The sequence below is a fragment of the Danio rerio genome, chromosome 1 (genome assembly GCF_052040795.2).
Source record: "Danio rerio strain M-AB ecotype USA chromosome 1, GRCz13ab, whole genome shotgun sequence".
Taxonomy (NCBI): Eukaryota; Metazoa; Chordata; class Actinopteri; order Cypriniformes; family Danionidae; genus Danio; species Danio rerio.
The window spans coordinates 34113246-34135000 of NC_141021.1; the positions used below are offsets into that span (position 1 = coordinate 34113246).

General features: G+C 33.7%; 1 protein-coding gene across 43 annotated transcripts in view; it reads right to left on the reverse strand.

Moving 5' to 3' along the window:
• Window positions 1-21755, reverse strand: part of rims1b (regulating synaptic membrane exocytosis 1b) — a 127304-nt gene that overhangs the window by 83924 nt on the left and 21625 nt on the right. For 21 of the 43 annotated variants that reach the window (XR_015475863.1, XR_015475864.1, XM_087236250.1 and 18 more), the window contains 1 exon segment: window positions 12687-12900. Coding sequence is in view for 40 of the 43 variants with exons in the window: in XM_087236250.1 (XP_087092376.1) it covers window positions 12687-12900 (214 nt within the window). In the remaining 3 variants the exon portion in view is untranslated. 43 annotated transcript variants of the gene reach the window in all.

Sequence of the window (21755 nt, forward strand, 5' to 3'; positions counted from 1 at the left end):
TGACAGGAAACACATCACACACATAATAGTACAAAAAAACAAGTCGCAAGTGCCCACTGGGGTGCAGGGTAACTTTTTTCTCTCTGAGTGCTTTCATCAATACTAGTGAATAGTGAATATGGCATAACCATATCAGGCATGGTAAAACCTTGCATTTTGTCCTTGAACTTTCACCCCTTGGCATGCCTATTGCAGTCCCAGGGCACAAGCAGGTGCAGTGAACATGCACAGATAAGCATTCGTTCATCACTGGTAGCACTTAAGCGAAAGGGCAATCCATTCACTGTGTCTACTGAAAATGCTCTATTTACAGTTTAACGTTACAGTGTTTACGTTAAACCCATTCGACTAAAGAGCAACCAGTTTTGAGACATCAAAACTCTAACAAATCCAAATAATACCCAATTCCCCTCACCCCCTTGCTGTGAAACTACTTCAGCATCCCTAGCATTAGCAACAAGGAAGGAAAGGGGGATGGGGTTCAGCCAACACATGCTAGTTTCCTATTAGCTGGATCTCATGAGGAAATAATCGGTGGCCCATGCAGAATCTACAATACTCAGAATGTCTTACCCTGTCTTTCCCTATGAGACACTTTGCATGAACAGAAGACAAATAACGGGCGCATAATTAGTCCAAATGTGTTTGTGCTCAATACAGCAGGAAATAAATACAAAAATCAGTTCAGTGAGGTGACAATGCTGTTAAAAATGTACTTTAACAAAAAGTTAACAAAAAGGCGAAAAGTAAAAACCCTTAGTGCAAAAACCTTACCGAACACAATGAGAATTGTTAAGAAATTAATTTCATGAAATAAGTATAACCACATTATATGTTTTACTATAAAATACCTCAAATATGTTTTTTTTTTCTTCAAATAAAACTATGATTTTCCAGCTTATTTGAATGTTGTCACTCAATTGAACGGGCGTTATCAGCTGATAGATATGGGCCTACTGGTAGGCTCAGAAGGCTGTTATCATCCATCCACATGGCTAATCAGCTATAGATCACATACGGCTGCAGCCGGAAGTTAATGAGAGTTATTAACATCATTTATTAAATTTCCTATTAATTGTGTTTTATTAACGTCTACCCCTACACCAACCCTAAACCCGTCACAGTAATGTAAAAACAAATCTGCATCTGAGTCTTCTCTCTTAGCATAGCTGATTAACCACAAGAATTATTTATATTATTTAATAACATCTACCCCTACTCTAAACCCAACTGTCACAGTAACATCAAAACTTATCAATCTAGATCCTACATAAAAGGTAAGACAGCACATGTGATGCTGCTAAAGAAAATCTATAGAGATTTTATTTACACATTGATTTTCTCAAACAAAATGTGTCTTTTTCAACTTCAGGAGCTGACCAGGCCAAAATAATAGACAAAACAATCTAAACTCAAACTCAAACTCCCTCTAACTTCACTATTTCCAGCAAAAGAAAAAGAAAACAAACACTTTATCACCTAACTCCCTTGTCCACAAAAACAACCAATGAAAAGAAGGTACAAAAGAAAATGGTGTCAAGCTCCCTACTTACTATGTACAAACATTTACATTCAGCAAACAAATCCAAAAAGGAAAAAACAGCAGAGTAGTGAGTTAACTGGCAGGTCAGATTTTTAATAACAACAAAGCAAGAGCTAATGGAGTAAATACTGTGACAGATTTTCCTCAGATACACTGAAAAAAATGATGTCTGCAAAACTGTTGCAAACACTCATGTAATAATATTAAGCTTAATTTGTTTGTTTAAATTCAGCTCAAATAAATTGTTTAGAACCACAAAACAAAAAAATTAAGTAAATCCAGGAAGTCATCTATGAATAATTTCTTTCAGTGTACATTTTTATTCTGTTTCCCATTTATTGTAGTTTCTTAAGTCTACCCTTACGCTGACCCTAAACCCAACCATCACAGTAATGTAAAAACAGATCTGGATCTGGAGTTTTCTCTATTAATATAGCTGATTAACCATAAGAATTATTTACATTATTTAATAAATTTTCCTTTAATAGTATTTTATTAATGTCTACCCCTACCCTAAATCCAACCATCACAGTAATGTAAAAACAGATATGGATCTGGAGTCTTATTAGTATAGCTGATTAACCATGTATATGGTTAATAACAGCTTTCTGAGCCTACCAGTAGACGTAAAAGGTCCTTACTGGGCCATATCTAATCAAGTGGTGCTCGCTGCAGAGCCATTTGAGGGAGAGCTCCAGCGAGGGGGAGCTTAAGCTTGAGCTCCACCTTTTTTGCACTTCTTCTACGAGTGATGTCACAGGGGGTAGGGTTAGGGGTGGGGTTGGTGTACGCATTAAAACAGATTACAGGAGGAGGAGCGACAGCTCATGCTCCCCCTCGCTGGAGCTCAGCTCTCCTCGAATGGCTCTGCAGCGAGCACCCTCTCTAATAGCTGATAACCACTGATAATGCCCATTCAATCGAGGGATAACATTCGAAGCGCGTACATTGACTGAACAATTTTCAGTAAAACAGTAAAAAAAAATATTCCTATTTGTTTATTTACATTAGGTTATGTTACCTTTTCTGTCATTTAGCTAATTTTTAGCATTATGTTTGTATTCTGTTTTATCAAAATCACATTTTGTCTTATGTTATTATTTATTAGCACCATTGAGAAGATTTTTGTAGTTCACTTGCACATCGTAACATATGCAGTAACAAGTTGTCAAATATGCTCAAAAACCCCATCCCATATCTCTGTGAAAAAATAAAAAATAATAAACAGTCAGCTTATTTTTTATGGTGAATTACTGCCAACAGATGCCTTTTTACTGCAAATGTAACTATAGTTGTTTAAAAGTGTATGAACTCCAACCTTTTTTTTTTTGTACTTCTGCATTAATTCAAATCACTCACACAAACGTACATACACAAGTGCTTATATCAGCAACAGAAATGGCATTAGTTCATTCAATCCAGTGATATTGCACATTCAGACATAACACAAGTTCTTCAAATCACATTAGTAGAGTGCACAGCAAAAAAGAACAGAAAAACTCTAACCACTTTATCCTCCTTGAGTCATGCAGTCCAGGAAGCAGAGGGTGAAAGACAAGCAAACAGAGGTAGAGAGGAGGGGAGGAGGGGAAGGAGGGAGGGTTGAAGGTGGAAGAGAAAAAAAGTGTGAAATTAAAATTGAAAATAAATGGTGAGAAATGGAAAGAGAGAGAGAGTGTGTGAAAAAGAAACGTGGGGAGGAGTGGGAGGAGGGAAAAGGAGGTGGGAAAGTGTTAGTGAAGCAACCACATTTTCTCTTGTGTGTCAAAATAGCTACCCAGGCTCATTGAAAAAAAATGTCTACCAATATTTTGGCAAATTTTCAAACTCAAACCTACAAGTTGCTTTTTTATATGAAAACTAAGACGGCGGTAAAAAAAACTACTTTTTTTTTCCTTTTTAGGGAAATTATTATAAATGGGCAGATCATCAACTTCTTGCATATACCAATGCTCTGTTTCCATCATTTATTAAGTTGTTCAGCAATTGAAACATAAATGGTTAAAATCCACTTGAATTTAAACACAATAAATTACAACTTGAATTTAAATTTGAATTTAAACTTGAATTGAAACAAATGGTTAAATTCCACTTGTATTATAACATGTTCCTTTGCGTTATAAGTGACCACTTAAATGGATTTTATCAAGACATTTCCTAATAATTACACTTTAAAATTAATATGCATTCTCATTGACCCATTCACAAGTACAATAGACAACCCTCAACAAGGGCTACAAAATTTTGAACTTGTCTATTCTTGAGCACTTAATGAAGTAGTTGAAAACACATTTTAACAGATTGCTTTTCGTCTCGAGTCTAACACCTATTCATAGCATTTTTATAAATTGTATTAATTTGCTGATGGAATAATAATAATTGCATAATTGAGTCCTTGTGACAAAAAAACATAGGTTTATATTTCGTCACCTTAGAATTGTAAGGTTCTATCTGACATTTTTATCAAAATTGAGGGTTTGACATTCTTATTTACATTATAGGATATATATATATATATATATATATATATATATATATATATATATATATATATATATATATATATATATATATATATATATATATATATAAATATATATATATATATATATATATATTTTTTTTTTTTTTTAATGTTATACACATACTGTTTTCCATATGGAATGCAAAATTTATTTCAGGAGTTTTCCTAAAAAAAATGGTAAACTTAAACATTACCATGAAAATTTTATTAAAGGAATAAACACGTTAATTTAGTTTATTTGCTGAAATTCGTATTAAAATATGTTTTATTTATATTGTGCAATGTATATTTATTATAAATATAAATATAATTATAATGTAAATATAATTAATAATAAATTTAAGTTTTTAATGCAAATGCAAATTATAATGCAAATTATATATTTTGAAAAGGAGAAAAACAATAAATCGTTGTATGAATGCTGTAATGTTTAAATAGTTTCCATTTTTAACGCGTGAAGGTCATGTGACCATCAAGAAGAACACAGCATCTCATTCCTCACAGCACACGTTCTCTGTCCTTGCGGTCTCCCGAGTTTGTTCTTTCAAGGACACCAGGCAAGACCGGTCTCCACAAGAACGCAAGTCCGTTCTCTGCGTTGAGATACAGCCCTTATAATTTCAAGGTGATGATTTTCAAATTTTGAGTGATACGATTTTTTTTTTTTTTTAATACAATTAACATCACATGGTTATCTCTTTTTTACTTATATATTTTTCACTTAACTCAACTGTATTAATTCAATTGACTTTTAAAAATAATTTTACAATCAGAATAAAAACAAAATGCCTCTTTCTGTATCCTTATCCTCCTGTGTTTATACACTAATAAATAACAGCATCATCTTGGAAATACCATAATAAATAACTAAGCTACATTAATACAATTTCTGAATATTTCATATTTCATAAGTTCCCTCAAAATAAAAATGAACTCACTATTTACTCTCAAGCATTTTCAAATCTCTTGAGTTATTTTTTTTTTCACCAAAAATTAGATATTTTGAAGAATGCTGTAATTTAGTGGCCACTGACATCCATTCAATGGCTACCAATATCCAACATTCTTCAAAATATCTTCTTTTGTGTTCAACGGAGGAAAGAAACTCTAACAGGTTTGAAACAAGTGAACGGAGAGTAATGGTGATAGAGTTTTCATTTTTTTAAAGTGAAAATTAACAAAATAAAATCCTGAAAACATCTAAAATCTTTAAGTTTTTTTTAACAAAAAAGAAATAAGTATTTGACTAAAAATGAGGTTTTCCAAATATAACCAAATTTCTTGCATTTTCTTCTCTGTTTTGTTTTTTGAGTGCTTATTTTTATTTAAACAATGAATGTGCTGTTAATCCATTTGTTTATACAAAATAACATGAAATGTGATTTCAGTCACCACAAGTGTCACATGATCTTTTTTTTTTTTTTTGCTTGAAAACACCAGAGGCCTTGCATTAAATTATTTCATAAAGACACTCAAGCTGTATCAGAAATTGCATACTACAAAAAAGTACTATTTAAATTTACTTTTTACAACAATTAGAAAGGTATATTCTACATAGAATGACTATGAATAGTAAGAATGGAATTCGGATGTTCTGCATCTGCCAAGTTGTTATTATCTTCCCATGTTAGTTGTGTTGTTTCACACCCTTCATAAATTCTCTCACATAGCCTCATGGGATAGTAAAGTGTCCACTGAACGTGTATTGCAGAACCACATGAAGTAGTAGGTCATCTGGGTACTTACTGTTTATTTGACTACTATAAATATCTTAAGCAACTTGTATACTATTTTTCACATACTATATATTATAGCGAAATACACGACTTTGGATGCTCCATGATTACTGGATTGTAAACAGTAATGTAAATACATTACAATGGTGTATTAGAAACTGCACTCATTAGAGATAAAGAAAGTTTTATATTTGTACTTGCTTGGCAGCTTACCTGGCATTACATGCACTAACCAACATCATTGAACAATACAGTCCCATTTATGCTTTTTTTTTTTTTTAAATAAACTGAATATATTTTAGTGCCACTCACTGTATTTTTATTTGTATACTGTATATTTTATTTCATTTTGAAAACACTGTTATACATAAAAAGGCAACATTATATCATTTCAGATGTTTTTTTTTTTCATGAGCCTGAGATGCAAAACAGACATATGCACGAAAATAATAAAACAAACTAAATAAAAATAATAATAATAATAAATAAATAAATAAATAAATAAATAAATAAATAAATAAATAAATAAATAAATAAATAAAGGCACGCTGTATTTAAATGCATGAAATATTGGCATATTGAAGTGAAATGTTATTCGTTGAGTGATTAAAAATGTTTTTTTTTTTTTTTTTTTTTTTTTTTTTAAACACCAAACTGTCAGCAATGGTCATGTATGCATAGATTATTAGTATAGATGAATAGTATAGATCTATTATTATAGATGAGATGTTAGAACAGAACACTGACGATTTAAAAATGTTCTTAAAATAAAATAAGAGCATCACAAAACCCAGATGAAATGGTCCAAGCAACCTCTCAGGATGCTTGGCCGACACTGTGAAGCCCCGCTGAATCTGTGTGAGCATCATTTTTTTTTCTTTTTTTTTAGACAATGTGTGTCTGTGGATGATTGAGCTTACACGACTTTGTATCTGCAATGCCCCCTACAGGAAAACACAGAAACTGCATGTAAAGTGTGTGCTCTGTGTTGCAGCAATTGGCCTTGGTATTGATTGATCCTGAGTGCTGGCTGGGCAAATCTGACACATATTGATCTTTACTGTGCAAATTATCAAAAGGGAAAGACTAATTATCAAAAGGAAATTTTAATATTAAGAGCATGTAACCGAATTCTGATTAGCATAAAAGTGAATTTGAGTGATTGAATTGAGAGCAGAAACCCTTGAACGGCTTGTCAGCATGTACATACATTGGCATTCAAACACTTGTGCACAATACTACATTAAGAATAAAATGTATGTTTATAAATACATCAATATGGCAGGTCTGGCTGATACTTAATTGCTGAAAACCAATTGATAATTTAGTGTTATAAATCCTAAAATTATATTATATATTATGAAAATACGAATAGTGTTAATAGTGTTGAAGCACAACCATGTACAGTAAAAGTGAGAATTATTAGCCCCCTGAATTATTAGGCCGCTTGTTTATTTTTACCCCAATTTCTGTTTAATGGAGAGAAGATTTTTTCAGCACATTTCTAAACATAAAACTGTAGTTATAATAACTTATTTCTAATAACTGGTTTGCTTTATCTTTGCCATAATGACGGTAAATAATATTTTACTAGATATTTTTCAAGACACTTCTAGCTTAAAGTGACATTTAAAGGCTTAACTAAGTTAATTAGGTTAACTAGGCAGGTTAGGGTAACTAGGCAAGTTATTGTATAACAGTGTTTAACAGTGCAGGAGCTTAAAGGGGCTAGAAATTTTGACCCTAAAATGGTGTTTAAAATTTTTTAAAAACTGCTTTTATTGTAGCCGAAATAAAACAAATATTACTTTTTATTATAAAAAAATAGATATTATCAGGCATACTGTGAACATTTCCTTGCTCTGTTAAACATAATTTGGAAAATATTTTAAAAGAAGAAAAAATTCGAAGGGGGCTAAAAATTCTGACTTCAACTGTATATTATTTGAAATCATATATAGTACAGTATAGTGTTTTGTTTCATCCTGTGCAAATTAATTTTTGTTTTTCCAATTATTTAAAAACCACAGTTTTCCCTATTATATATTCCTCTGTAGAAAGTCTTGTTTCTTTTAGTTTGGCTGGGATAATAATTTATTATTATTTATTTTTATTATTTGTGAAACTGCTAAGATCAACATGTTGATGTTATGCTTCCTTTACATTTTTATTTATTTACTTACTTTTTTGGATATAAAAAAGAAAATTAGTTAATTAATAATTCAAGAGTTCAGATGCAAAAGCCGCTAAATGTCACTTCCGCTAAATATGAGCTAATGACATTGAGTGAATGCTTAAGGCACGTAGTACACCATCAACAAATAGATTTGCTTCTAATCCTCTAAATCCCAGCGTCAGCGCACTCATAAATAACAGTTTGTTGGTAAAAGCCTCTAAACGCCACTTGCCTTTGACAGCAAAAAACTTTATATCCCGAGAACCAATCAGAAGGCGCGAATCGAATCATATGTTTTCAATGTACCTTAGCAGCGAGCTGAAACGCCAGCTTTTATGAGGAGGCAGTTTTATTCTGCTTCTGATTTAGATTTTAAAAGAAAGACGGGGTTTGAAGAACTGGATGAGCTTGTCCGACTGTCAGTGAATGGCAAATGAAAGCGTCCCTTACCTCAAAACTCATTATAAGAAAAAAAACACATACACTGTACAGTCGGAATTGTAACATGCATAAGGTTTTTGTGCAATAGCCTTATTTTGAATCAGTCCGATTTACTATACATTAAACGCCAACTGTGTTTCACAAAAGACAGAGTTAAGTTGCTGTTCTTTTATCCCACATGGACGTAAGAGACCAAAACCTTAAAGGGTCACGAAACACCAAAACACATTTTTTGAGCTGTTGACAGTCATGTGTCCCAAGGTGCTAAAAACACTAATACGACACATATTCCACTGAGAAGTGAAAATTGGTTGTTTTTGCGTTATTTTTGAGCAAATTCGTACTTCCGGTTTGAAACAATGTTTTGAAGCTGCGTCACAGCCATGAGATCTAAGCGTGTATTCCAACCTGTAGACTAGACATCTGTACCTGGGAGTGCTTTATTAGTATTAGATGAGTAAGACTTGGTTCAAACCAATCAGAGCACTCTATTGTGCAACTTCAGTACAATGCATGATAGCTTCCAAGACTGTTTTTATCGGTTACAGTGTTCAGACAGCAGAGAGACGACACAATGTGTTGCCAAAACAAACATCCAGTGTTGCTTTTATAATTTGCTGCTACACGTTCTTTTAATTGTGGCCTATATCCAATTCATGCGTTTACACTTGCCATCCAATTTACGATGCATGCATAAAGGCGGGTTCTATCATCTGTGCCACACTAGCCACGATGGAAGAAATTGTCTTGTTTTTAGCTCTGCGAAATATGCGGTGAAGTATAAGCAGTTAATGGTTCAGTCCAGATTTACCCCCATACAGTTTATGTAATGGTATGGCCCTGATGTGTGTGCGTGTAGTTGAAGATGTAGTCTTCCCCTGTGTACGTACTGGTGTTAGAGAGAATAAAGTTGTTCTATGTGTAGCCTGCAGTGCATGTATTATTAGCGACAAAAAGCAAAAGTTACAACACGAAGTTCGCCCAACTTTAAAATGATTACGAGGCGGAGGTGGGAAAGGGCAGTCATCGCAGCTTGCGCTTATGGTTCATATGCTGTATGATTTCCTCCACCATTCAGAGGAATGTGTGGGTAGGGAGAGCTCTCAGGTCTGGTGGGAGCAAATTGTGGCGACTGACCACTTTTCTTCATGTTTCCTCTGTTGTTGTTGTTTACTGCGTCGGAATCTCCACACATGCTCTTCCTTTTACATTATTAAACTGTGGAGACGCACCACATTGTCATAAGTTTGATGATGTACAGAATGTAATGACTCAATAAATCTGATTTGCCTGTTTACATAACAGTTGCATTGTGACATTTCCAATTTATATCAGATTTATTTCCACATATGAAGGAGGCCTGAAACCAATCTTTGAATATCCGAATGCATGTGTTTTTTTTTCGTGTTTACACGATCACAGAACAGATCCGATCTGTGTCACATATGAGCAAAAACTCAGAATTGGGTTACATTTAACTAGCAGTGTAAACGGGGCCTTTGTGACAGGACTAACACACACGGCTTTCTGGCGCTACCTGCCGAGTGCATCTAAGTTTTCGGGAAACACAGAGGGTTTTTTTTCTCATTCGCCTTGTGGTAACAAACATTGCATGAAAAATACACGCTTAAAGCAGTTCCTCGGATCAATTATCTAGTTTGTCACGAGGGGCATAAATGCAATTCCTGAATGAAAGAGCCAAACTGCAGTCCACCATTAATAATTTGTCAAATAATTCTATTACTGATGTCCATGTAAACACAGTCGCTGTCTTACTCCCGTGTGTGTGTGTGTGTGTGTGTGTTTTGGCTCTGTGAAAATCAGCACGTGCCTAAACCGACTCTCTCATGTTTATGCTAATTTTTACAGACCCTCCTTCTTTTGCTCCTCCGACACTCCCCCTAAACAGAGCTGGACACGCCCACTTTCCGGACTTTTTCCAAAGTAGAGGTGTGAAAACACCCTGCTGAAACAAGGGGGTTTCATGGCCCTTTAAGTATGGTGAGAATGAATGAATGACAGCTTCTAAAATTCATATTCATCCCTTTTTGCCCAGTAGGCCCACCATGTCTTTTATTTGCTAATTTAAGCTATTTTTAAAAGATAAATATAATGTATAAAACTTTACATTATTTATATTACTTCATAATACCTATACATCTGATGAGCTTTTTATATTAATGGATAATGCACAGACATTGATGTTTCACAATGTTTTTGCACTACATTATTTGAATCTATCAAGCTTAGCTTACAATGTTTACATTACTCACATTAAATCTAAATCCCAAATATCAAAAATGACAACAGATTGTTAAGATTTAATTAATGTCATATTTAATGTTATTAATTAATGCGCTTACTTGACAGATTTCATTCATTTATTTTCCTTCTGCTTAGTCTCTGGTTTATCAAGGGTGACCACAGCAGAGTTAACCGCCACTTATTTGACAGATTTATAGATTTTAGGTGTTTAATGTTTGGTAAAATAATTTATAATTGCATCTTTAGTGATTTTTCCACAAGTTACACTGTCTTGTCCCAATAGGTGGATTCAGAGGTTTTTGCTAAAAAGCACAAGTTGATTTAGCTGGTTTTGAGGCAAATGAAAATCTACCTTGTTAAAAACCAAAGAATTGTCTAAAGTGACATTTAAAAAAAAGGAATTATATTTACTAGCTAATAACCTTATCATTACATATAAAATGAAACTTCTGAACATAATCAGAGGAGCCTGATAGAGAATACCTGTTTACAAAAAAGAGGTTTGATGGATTTAGAGGGTTTTGCATCTTAACTCTTTAATTGGATGATTTATTTTGGAAGATAAGCTGTGTTAATATACAAAGTTGTGGGTGAAACTTTTATGGTAAAGTCTAGATCGGATACACGGCCGGCTGGAAGTGTGATATGCACATCAATTTAGCAGCAATTTTTAATCAACTATATAACAATAATTAATATTAATACAGTACTGCAATGGTTGGGTTTAGGGTTGGTGTGGGGTAGACATATATTAATTAAAATAAATGGGAAATTAAAAAAATTATATAAATAATTCTTGTTAACTTCCGTCCTAACCATATCCGATCTAGCAACAATCAAATTTTATTACACATTAAAACAATAAAGATGGTTGTATTTTTTAAAGTGCCATTCATAGACAAGCCCAACACTTTATATGTGAACATTAAATCACCCTGCCATGTTTGTAGGGATAGCAATCTTAAATTTTAAGTCATTGACCAAACATAAACATTTTGACATCAATGGCAGAATTTACTAGGGGTATGAATAATTTCAGGCTGTATATCACTCCAAACCTAAGATCTTTGAAACACAAATAAAGAGATTTTTTTTATTAATTCTGTCCCTTGTTTGATAGTCACTAAACTGTCACATACAATCAACTGCACCATCATACATATAAACATCCTGGCGGCACGGTTATCTCAGGTTTCATTCAAAATATCTAATGTGTGCTCAGAATAAGAAAAGAGCCATTGGTGAATTAACTTTACAAAATAATAATCTAACTCATAAAATAGAAATAAACCACCACCACCCACACTGACTAATTAAAATCATACCAATATATTTTGTATGATTAAAAAACAAATAAACAACAACTTACATGTTACATTAACAAAAACCACAAAACACTGCTTTTAGAGGACCGGCCTTATTGAAAACCCTGCGTTGGACTTAAAATGACAATAGGGGACTTCACCCAGCTGGGCCGGACGGAACTGAGGCAGATTGTTCCTCAGCAAGCCCAGTGAGACGAGTCCATTCTCAGGTAAGCACTCTAGAGAAGGGGGGGGCCGTCTTTAGAGACAGCAGCCAAGTATGAGATCCTAAAATAGACCCTCGCATGTTGTGCTGCTGGACACGGTCCCACACATTACCCTGGTGGTGCTTAGCAAAGTCAATGAAGATTTCACTCAAAGAGCCGAGTCTTTATAAAGCTCAGAGGAGCTGTGGGTGGTGTGGACTTTGCAGTCTAAATCTGCAGACTTATATGGATTGTAGAAACTGAGATGAACTGTTTGGATTCAGGATTTAGACTTTCAGTTCGAAGGTTTAAACAGATTCAGCAAATTCCCTAAAAGGGAATCAACCAAACAACTGATGTCTTTTATAAGTGTAATAAAACAAATGAAGTTTGAGGTGGGAATTACTCTATGGTGAGAAAGATGATGTGGCGGATGAGAGAAAAAAAAAACACAAAAAAAGAAATGAAAGGGTCTGACGGTAGGTACTTACGTTATTTGAGCGCAACGATACTCTTCCCCCGCAGCGGGCACAGAACTTGGTCTGGCAGTAGGAGCACAGATGCCCACAGCCATCTGCAAACTTGGTCTTACGGCAGATGCCACAGGTAGGTGCATCATCTTTATGGACAGCCTGCTGTCGCTTCGTTTCTGCCCCGATCTTCCTCACCTGCTCCTTATAACTCTCAAACTGCTGGTGCAGTGTCCTGGTGGAAACAATGGACAAAGAGAAAACATATGCAGCTGTTGGTTTGAGGATAAAAAACAACAAAAAACCTAAAATAAAATGTCCAGCATTACTGCATTGCCTAGAGTATATCAAATCATTCGTTTGTCTATAAAAATGTCAAGAAGTCCTCAAGGATCCCAAATTTTTTGGAATTAAACATAAATTGCAAAAGCAAAGAAAGATGCATTCTAAAACCCAACAGGCATGCACTGCTGTAAAATATTGCACATGATCAACAAAAACCTTTAATTTTCGGATGAAAACAAACATGCTGACATTTTGGCAAGAGTTATCAGAAAATCAGAGTGTGGACCAAACCAGTCTTACGTGCGATTGTTTTAATATTCACAGCTTTCTGTTGATGTATGGTTTGTTATAATAGGACAATATTTGGCAGAGACAAAACCATTTCAAGATCTAAAGCCTGAGGTAACAGTGAGAAAATCACCTTTAAAGCTGTCTAAATGAAGTGCTTAGAAATGCATAATACTAATCAAAATTGAGTTTTGATTGATAACAGTGGGACATTTACAATCTTTATTTAATATTCTAATGATTTTTGACCCAAACAATGTGATTCTAGCTATTGTCAAAAATGTGCAAGTGCAACATAAGAGGTTTAGTGATCCAGGGTCACATATTATATCTGAAACATATCAAATAATGTACATCAGTCTTTGTAAAGCCAGAATTCAAACTAAGATGTTTAACCTAACTCCACTTCAGATTGTCTTCTCCCTTCACTAGGACGAAAATAAACTGTTAATGAACTGCCAATGAGCCACTGCTGTCTGCTAAAAAAGATGGGGTTTCGTAGCTGAAACATTTCTCAAAGGAAAAGCACATTAACAATTCTCTTATAGCAAGTGGTTAGCTGCACTAATGACCATGGTAAAGACATTTAGCCATTTAAAATAGATTCCACTGGAAGAAAAAAGACAAAGCTTGTAAATTGTGAATACACACTGCACAAATTTCTATGTAAAAGTAAAGTTGCCTCCGATACTACAGGCTGATAATATTCATTGGCACCTTCATACACATTTTATACACCTAATACAGTATGTGAAAACATACAGTACATCGGCTACGCTGCAGTAAAAATGGATCTTCAGGAAAACAAAACTGCAAAAGCAAGCGCAAAGCATCACCTCTGTTTGTGGCGAACAGCCATGATCTGCGATTTCCTTTCAAAATCCCAAACCTGCATAAAACACTGACACCGGAATCCACTGAAACTCTGAAACAAAAGCACACTTCCCACAACTTCTGCTCTCCATGGCTGGAAATGCTAGCGTTCTCTCTCTCGCTCTTTCTGGAATCAGATAGCAGACTGCAGTCCCAGGTATCTGGATGGAGGTTGTGACTTTGAGGAGTCTTGGCCAGTGATGCTATATTACGCAGTCAGGATGAAACCAATACGTGGGAAGTCGAAGGTGTGGCGTCAAAGATGAATCATTGGCAGGAGAATCAAAGTATAGAAAAGTGACCTCTTTAAGGTTACAGGTGACCACATACTGTATGTTTTAGAAACATACTTCAGTGAACTGCTTGAATTAACCTGTTTTGGTAATTGTAGTTGCTGAGGTAATGCAGCAACTATACTAAAATAAATAAATCACCCAATACTGTACCGTGTAAGGTTTCTACAATGTAAAAAAAAAAAGCTGCGTTCTTCACAATTCCTAAGGGTTGTCTCAACACAAACTAAGATAACTTAATAGTTTTTACATATGTAAGTGGATTGAAAACAAAACAATTAAGTTGTCTCCCTCAAAAAACACTTAAGAATTGTGTTGTTTCAACTCATTTTAAATTAGTTTGACCAAGCAGAAAAGGTTAGGGCTCTCATTTCATTTTTTGGTTGTACATCTTTATACAGTTAAAGCCTAAATTATAGAAATTTTTATTTTTTAATTTCCAGGGGCTTTTCATTGTTTTCAACATATCTTTAAACATAATAGTTTTAAAAACCAATTTCTAATAACAAATAATTAACTCCTGTTGTTTTTTTTCCGTGATGACAGAACATAATATTTTTCTAGTTATTTCGCAAGACACTCATATATTTAGCTTAAAGCGAAATGTTTTTTTATTTTTCTTTTCTTGCTCTGGAAAACATAATATGGGAAATAAATTTAAAAATATTACAGTTCCACAGGAGGGCTAATAATTCTGTCTTAAACTGTTTATAAACCTATATATGCCACAGTTTACTGTAGTAAAAATTAAAGGATACTATAGGATTTATTTTATTTATTATTATGATATATTTTATTTATTATTAATTTTAAAGTTGAGTAGCGATAAAACCGAAGCCCTACACATAGGGACTAAAAGTGTTTTAGAAAAAAAATGCTAGGTTTAACATAAATATTGATAACAATATAATTTGTCCCTCTTTGGAGGTCAAGAGCTTGGGTGTCATCTTAAAAGGCACACTTTATTTTAAAGGTCATATCAATAATTTTATTGATATGTTTCCACCTTGTTATAATATTACTCATCTTCATCCTTCTCTCACAACTACTAATACAGCAATTCTCATCCATGCACTAGTCCCTTTTATGAATAAACTAGTGTAATCGCATTGATTTTAATGTCAGGAAATTAAAAAAAATATTGACTTGGGTTCATATCACTCTAATATGACAGTGGACACACTTTACATACACAGTTCTGTCTAAACAACTTACAAAAGTTGATTTTCATCATAGTTGCTCTTTAAAATATTACTTCTCACTTTTAAGGCACTTCACAGTCTTGCTCCTCAATATCTCATCGAACTTCTCCATATTTCTACATCTTCTTGCACTTGATCATCCAACTCTATTTCTTTGGCACCCCGCACTCGATTAAGCACAAAGGAAGCCAGATCTCTTAGCTCTATGGCTCCTCTGCTATGGAACTTGCTTCCATTGGATTTAAGGAACAGTGATAGTCTTCACACTTTTAAATATTGTCCTAAGACCCATCTTTTAGACAGGCTTTTTAATGATTATTATTTATAAGTTCCCTATAGCTAATACTATAGTATGCTACAGCATTTTTAACAAAGTGTTGTAAATAACATGATATACAGTATGACACACTTTATTATAGTATGGTTGAAAAACACTATAATATTTACTATAAAGGAAAGGAAAGGAAAGAAAAGAAATAAAAAGGAAAGAAAATGAAATTAAACAATATGAAAGGAAAGGGAAGGAAAGGAAAGGAAAGGAAAGGAAAGGAAAGGAAAGGAAATTCATAACATGTGGCCAAGTGACTTATACTTGGAATTTGTGCTTTGGATTTAACCCATCCAAGTGCACACAGTAAACACACACACAAACCATGGACCTGAGCAGTAAAAAAAATTATTTAATTAGGTAAATTTACATTTGGTTGGAAATGCTAAAGGAGACTTAAGGAGACTTTAAGAGCATTTATATATTATTAAATTAGGATTTGGCGATCATCTAGAATGATGACAAGCTAGTAAATTGTGTATAGTTTTGTAGAAGAATAAAAAATATATACATTACATGATGAAGTCATCACTTAGGACAGGGCAGCACTATGAAATTAATGGATCAGCTTAAGTTCACTTCAGCTATTTTTGAAAATATTGATTAGTAAACTCTAACCTCTGTTGAGCTTCGCTCTCAGAGAAAAATCTCAATAGCTATAAAAGCTTGTTCTACCTCATAACTTCAGACTATGACTTGCTTCAATAAATGGTTATATGGTCAAATATCAAATAATCATTTGGTTGATCTTTTCTGTAAATAAAAATGTAATGAAATCTGGATCTGACATGCTTCAAAATGATCTGTGGGCTTGGCACACCAAGCCAAACCCAGAGAACTTTAACACCACCTACAATGTGAAAAAATATATATATATATATTCATGATTTTAATGCTGTCATTAAAAATCATGAAGGCCATAAAAACAACCAGATAATGTAGTTTTTGTTTTGTAAATGCATTTTTGCTTCATCCTAATTTGAGTCAAACAAAAAAATTAATTAAGTTATTTTGTTAACCTTATGTTATTTGAGAAATTTTAGATATCAGATGTCTTAAACTTAGTCTTGTCAACATTTTGGAAGTTGTCTGTTTTCATTGGGATATTGTTAGAAAATGTTACTTTTCAAAGGGGATGTACTCATTTTAACTCATATTTAACTCAATATTGTAATTCATTCTGTCTAATGTTTGTAAACTTTCATAATACGCGCGCAGGGAGGTGGCAGAAAAAAAAGGGAGTGCTACTATTTTACGAGAGAGAAGTTAAAGGCCTACAAGTCTTTGGATGCCAAAAATATTCTGTGTGGTCATGTGCAAGAAATAATGTTCCATGATTACCAGATTCAAAACTTTGTAGTGCTAAAAACCAAGGTTCTGCCTAGCCAAAGACAAACAAAGAAGACGGAACTAAAAGGTCTGGGTAATTTAATCATCAACAAGCAAAAAGACTGCATTCTGTCAGTGAACTACACCTGTAAGGCAGGGTATGTGAATGTACCCATAGAAGGTAAAGATGGTTTTATATTCGCACATTCAGACTTTATCCTAAATAATATAATTTCATAAAAGTACTATTTGCAAACTCTAATTTGCGGAATCCTATTAGCAGCCAATGACTATCAAAGTACAACATTGTAAAACTTTTACAAGTAAAACATTGATGTTTCTAAAATATCTGCAAACATATTATGGTATTTTACTGGTAAAAAATAAAGTTTAAACCTGTTTGACTCCTGTTAAAAACAAAAACTTAAACCTAAGATAAGTAACATAAAAAATATGTTGTGATCACTTTAATTTTTTACAATGCATTTAATAAATTTTTTTATAATGCATTTTACAAAAAGAGAAAACAATTGGAAAACACAAAGATACTGGAAACTGTTCCTTAGTCGATATTTAGTTAGTTTACAGTGTCAGAGAGCAGGTAGAGTCTGTACATAAGGTAAAATAACTGGTTACATATCTGCAGGTTATCCTTAGTCTGTATTGGTTATCCAAAAAGGGAAATTGAAAATAAGACAGAATATAAGAAACCATAAACAAAGCCGTGCTTGATTACCATTTTAAAAATAAAAACAATGATTACTTTCTTCATTCCAGAGAACTAATTTGGTAATGCACATGAATTAAAAGAATCAGATAAGATGACATAAAATTTGAACAGCCTTCTCTCACTGCCTTTTTGAACTCTTAAAGACTTTTATACTTATGCATTGACTCGATTGAAACTGAATAGCCAGTAACAGTTCATCAACAGAGACATGAGATTTAGAGTTTCAACATTTTCAATCAGCCAAAAGCCGATAATCAAAATACCACAGATACTAAGCTGCACAGACAATTAGTTTAAAATAATGCTAAAATAACAATTGTAAAAATCAGAACTAAAAATTTGAGAAAAATGTGAATAACAGAACGACTTCAGAATGGTTAAGGTAATATAGGTTGCATATAGTTTGCTTGGCTTTTGAACATTATGTCTGGATTAACTTATCATTCATTCATTTTCTTGTCGGCTTAGTCCATTTATTAATCCGGGGTCGCCACACCGGAATGAACCGCTAACTTGTCCAGCAAGTTTTTACACAGCGGATGGCCTTCCAGCCGCAAGCCATCTCTGGGAAACATCTACACACATATTTACACATATTCACAATTCACCTGTAGCGCATGTCTTTGGACTGTGGGGGAAACCGGAGCACCCGGAGGAAACCCACGCGAACGCAGGGAGAACAAGCAAACTCCACACAGAAACGACCAACTGAGCCGAGGCTCGAACCAGCGACATTCTTGCTGTCAGGCGACAGCACTACCTACTGCGCCACTGAAATTTACAATCACAATTTTATGCGTGCATTACATTTTGGATAGTTCTGTGTTTTGGTGTTTCTGAATTGCTGATACTACAGCTAAATCTGGACCCACTGTTCTTCTAGACAACTTGGCTGGTTATTAGATCGAAGTAAAGACACCATCAATACATTTCAGTTATAAGAGATTGTGGTTGGCTGTGAGGCTTGAACTTTAGTTGTTCCACACCTTTGTAAAAGGCAAAACTAGTCCTAAAATAGCTGCAAGGCAGCCTCTGATGACATCACTGTGAGGTAAACTTGTAACTTGCAAAACCTCAAGAGCAGAGCAAAAAACAAAAAAGAAAATGTATTCGGAACTCCAAAAGCCAAGAACATTCTTTTAAGATATCAGAAAACCTCTGAAAACTTTGAACTACAACAAACTTGCTAGTCAAAGTTTGTTGTGTGAAAGAAAATCCCTTGTGGGATTGTAGAAGACAGGGGTGACCTCATTCTGCCAAGAAAGAAAGACAACACAGGGACGCCAAATTCCTGACTAAATAGTAAACTTGTGTTTGTATGTATGATGAAATCTATTCTAAAATATTCTCTTTACAGAAATAAAAATGTCCCAACCTGATTTAAAAGAAGATTTTAGATTTGAGCATTATTGTACTGATAGTATACAGTCCAAAAACACTGAAACTTTTCATTCACGTCAGTTGTCTGTTCCAGAGAACCTGCAAGTCTTTAATGGTAGGGGTTTTTCATTGACATTATTTCGCAGATTTTGCCTGTTTAACATTTCTAAAGTTCAGTGACTATATTTATATGGACATCATTGATCAATAAAATGATTTGCCTTAATCTGAATAAGACAACAGTTTGATTAGGGTGTTTACATAAGTTACTTTTTGATTGTTTCTATCATGAAATTTTGGAACTTGTATTTATTTTTCCGGCAACAAGTTTCTAACATCCTTTAATAAATCTGTTTTCAACAGAACAAAGAAACTTATAAAAGTTTGGAACCACTTTAAGGTGGGTAAAAAGTGAGTGAATTTTTGAGTGAACTACCCCTTTAAATAACATTGATTCAGAAACAAAATAAAAATAAAAATAAATACTTGTTATGGTATATTCAAGTCATGTTGGACAAATCTTATTCACAAGTAGAACATACATGACTTGCATACATGAAGCATTATCTGTTAACCTTGTCAGGCTTTTTATTAAAAAAAAGCTTTTTGAATCTGTCAGGATGATTAGATAACAATCAATACACGTAAATACAATTACCATAAAGTGCATTCAGAAATTGTTTGTGAAAAACACTAAACACACCCGTTGCGAATTCTTTGCTCTTCATTTTTTGTATAAACAGTTAACAAACTACAGTAATTTCCTGTAATTTATCAAAGAAAGGTGCACCACCATCTTGTGCTGACGAAAGTGACTTAATTGTGCCAGACATCATAGTTATAACAAGTATCAAATGCTCTCTGAATGGTTTAAGTGAATCTTTCAAAAACAGTGACTGAATTTGATTAAGCACAAAATGCATGGCTTTCTATTTCTGTACCATTCAAATAACTCATTCAAAAACACTGATTCATTCACAAATACCACTACTGTGTAGTTTATTATGTCTAAAACTTCATTCATTCATTCATTTATTCATTCATTCATTTTCTTTTCAGCTTAGTCCCTTGATTAATTAGAGTTCACCACAGGGGAATGAACCCCCAACTTACCCAGCATATGTTTTATGCAGTGAATGCCCTTCCAGCCGCAACCCAACACTGGGAAAAGCCCATATACACTCATTCACACACATACACCATGGACAAATTTGCTTATTTAATTCACCTATACTGCATGTATTTGGACTGTGGGGGAAACCGGAATCCCAACTGACCCAGCCGGGGCTCAAACCAGCAACCTTCTTGTAGTGAGGCGATCGTGCTACCCACTGCGCCACCGTGACGCCCTGTCTAAACTTAACTTTCATAAAATAAGTAATTGTTGAACCATAAAAGCTGCATCACACGATTTTCATAATTGATGATACTAAATTCTGCTTGAAACATCCATTTTTGACAACTAACAGACGTACTGTAGCTAAAAACCCATGTGAGCGGATTCCTTTCATGATGGAAATTTGAATATGATTAAAAGCATTCAATCAGTCCAAAAGAGACAAACTATCCTCTGTCTGTTGACCTAACAACCTGTGTATAACAGATTTGTTGTGAGTAACTGCAACAAAACCAAATCTACAAAATCCACTGTTCACTCTAAAAAAACAAAGGTATAAAAGTAATAAAATGTGTTTCTTTGAGGTACCAGTATAGACCCTGTATACGATGAAGACTATACAGTGTAATTTTACATTGGATTATTAAAACTGAGTATCTGAATATTGTTAGATTTCCAGAATGTCATAAAACGCTGTATATTTTATTTGTAAAGTATATATTTCTCAATGTTTGCGATTGGTTTATCATATTTTTTAGATGTAATCCCTTACAGAATCATCCCAATATATCAAAAATTAGGAATTTCATTCTAAATAAACCTATTCATTTCATCTGGTGAAATTACACTCCATGTCAAAATATGATATTATTATATTATTATAAATATATTATAGAAAAAAACTAAATATCGCAATGTCACTTTTTTACAAACTTTATTTACAATTTAATGGTGGTTATATATCTACTGTAATACAGTTTGCATGTATTTATGGGTATCGATTTATTTTGATGGTTTATTTTGCACAGTTTGTTCACATGCCAATTCATTCTCAATGTAGTATTAGTAGACTGTCTGCTTGATATCTGCTGATACTATTAAATTAATCTTTATTTCTATTGCGCTTTTACAATGTAGATTGTGTCAAAGCAGCTAACATAGAAGTTCTTGTAAATTGAAATTAAAACTGCGTCAGTCCAGTTTTCAGAATTTAGTTCAGTTCAGTGTAGTTTAACATTTACTGCTGAAAGTCCAAACTTTGAAAA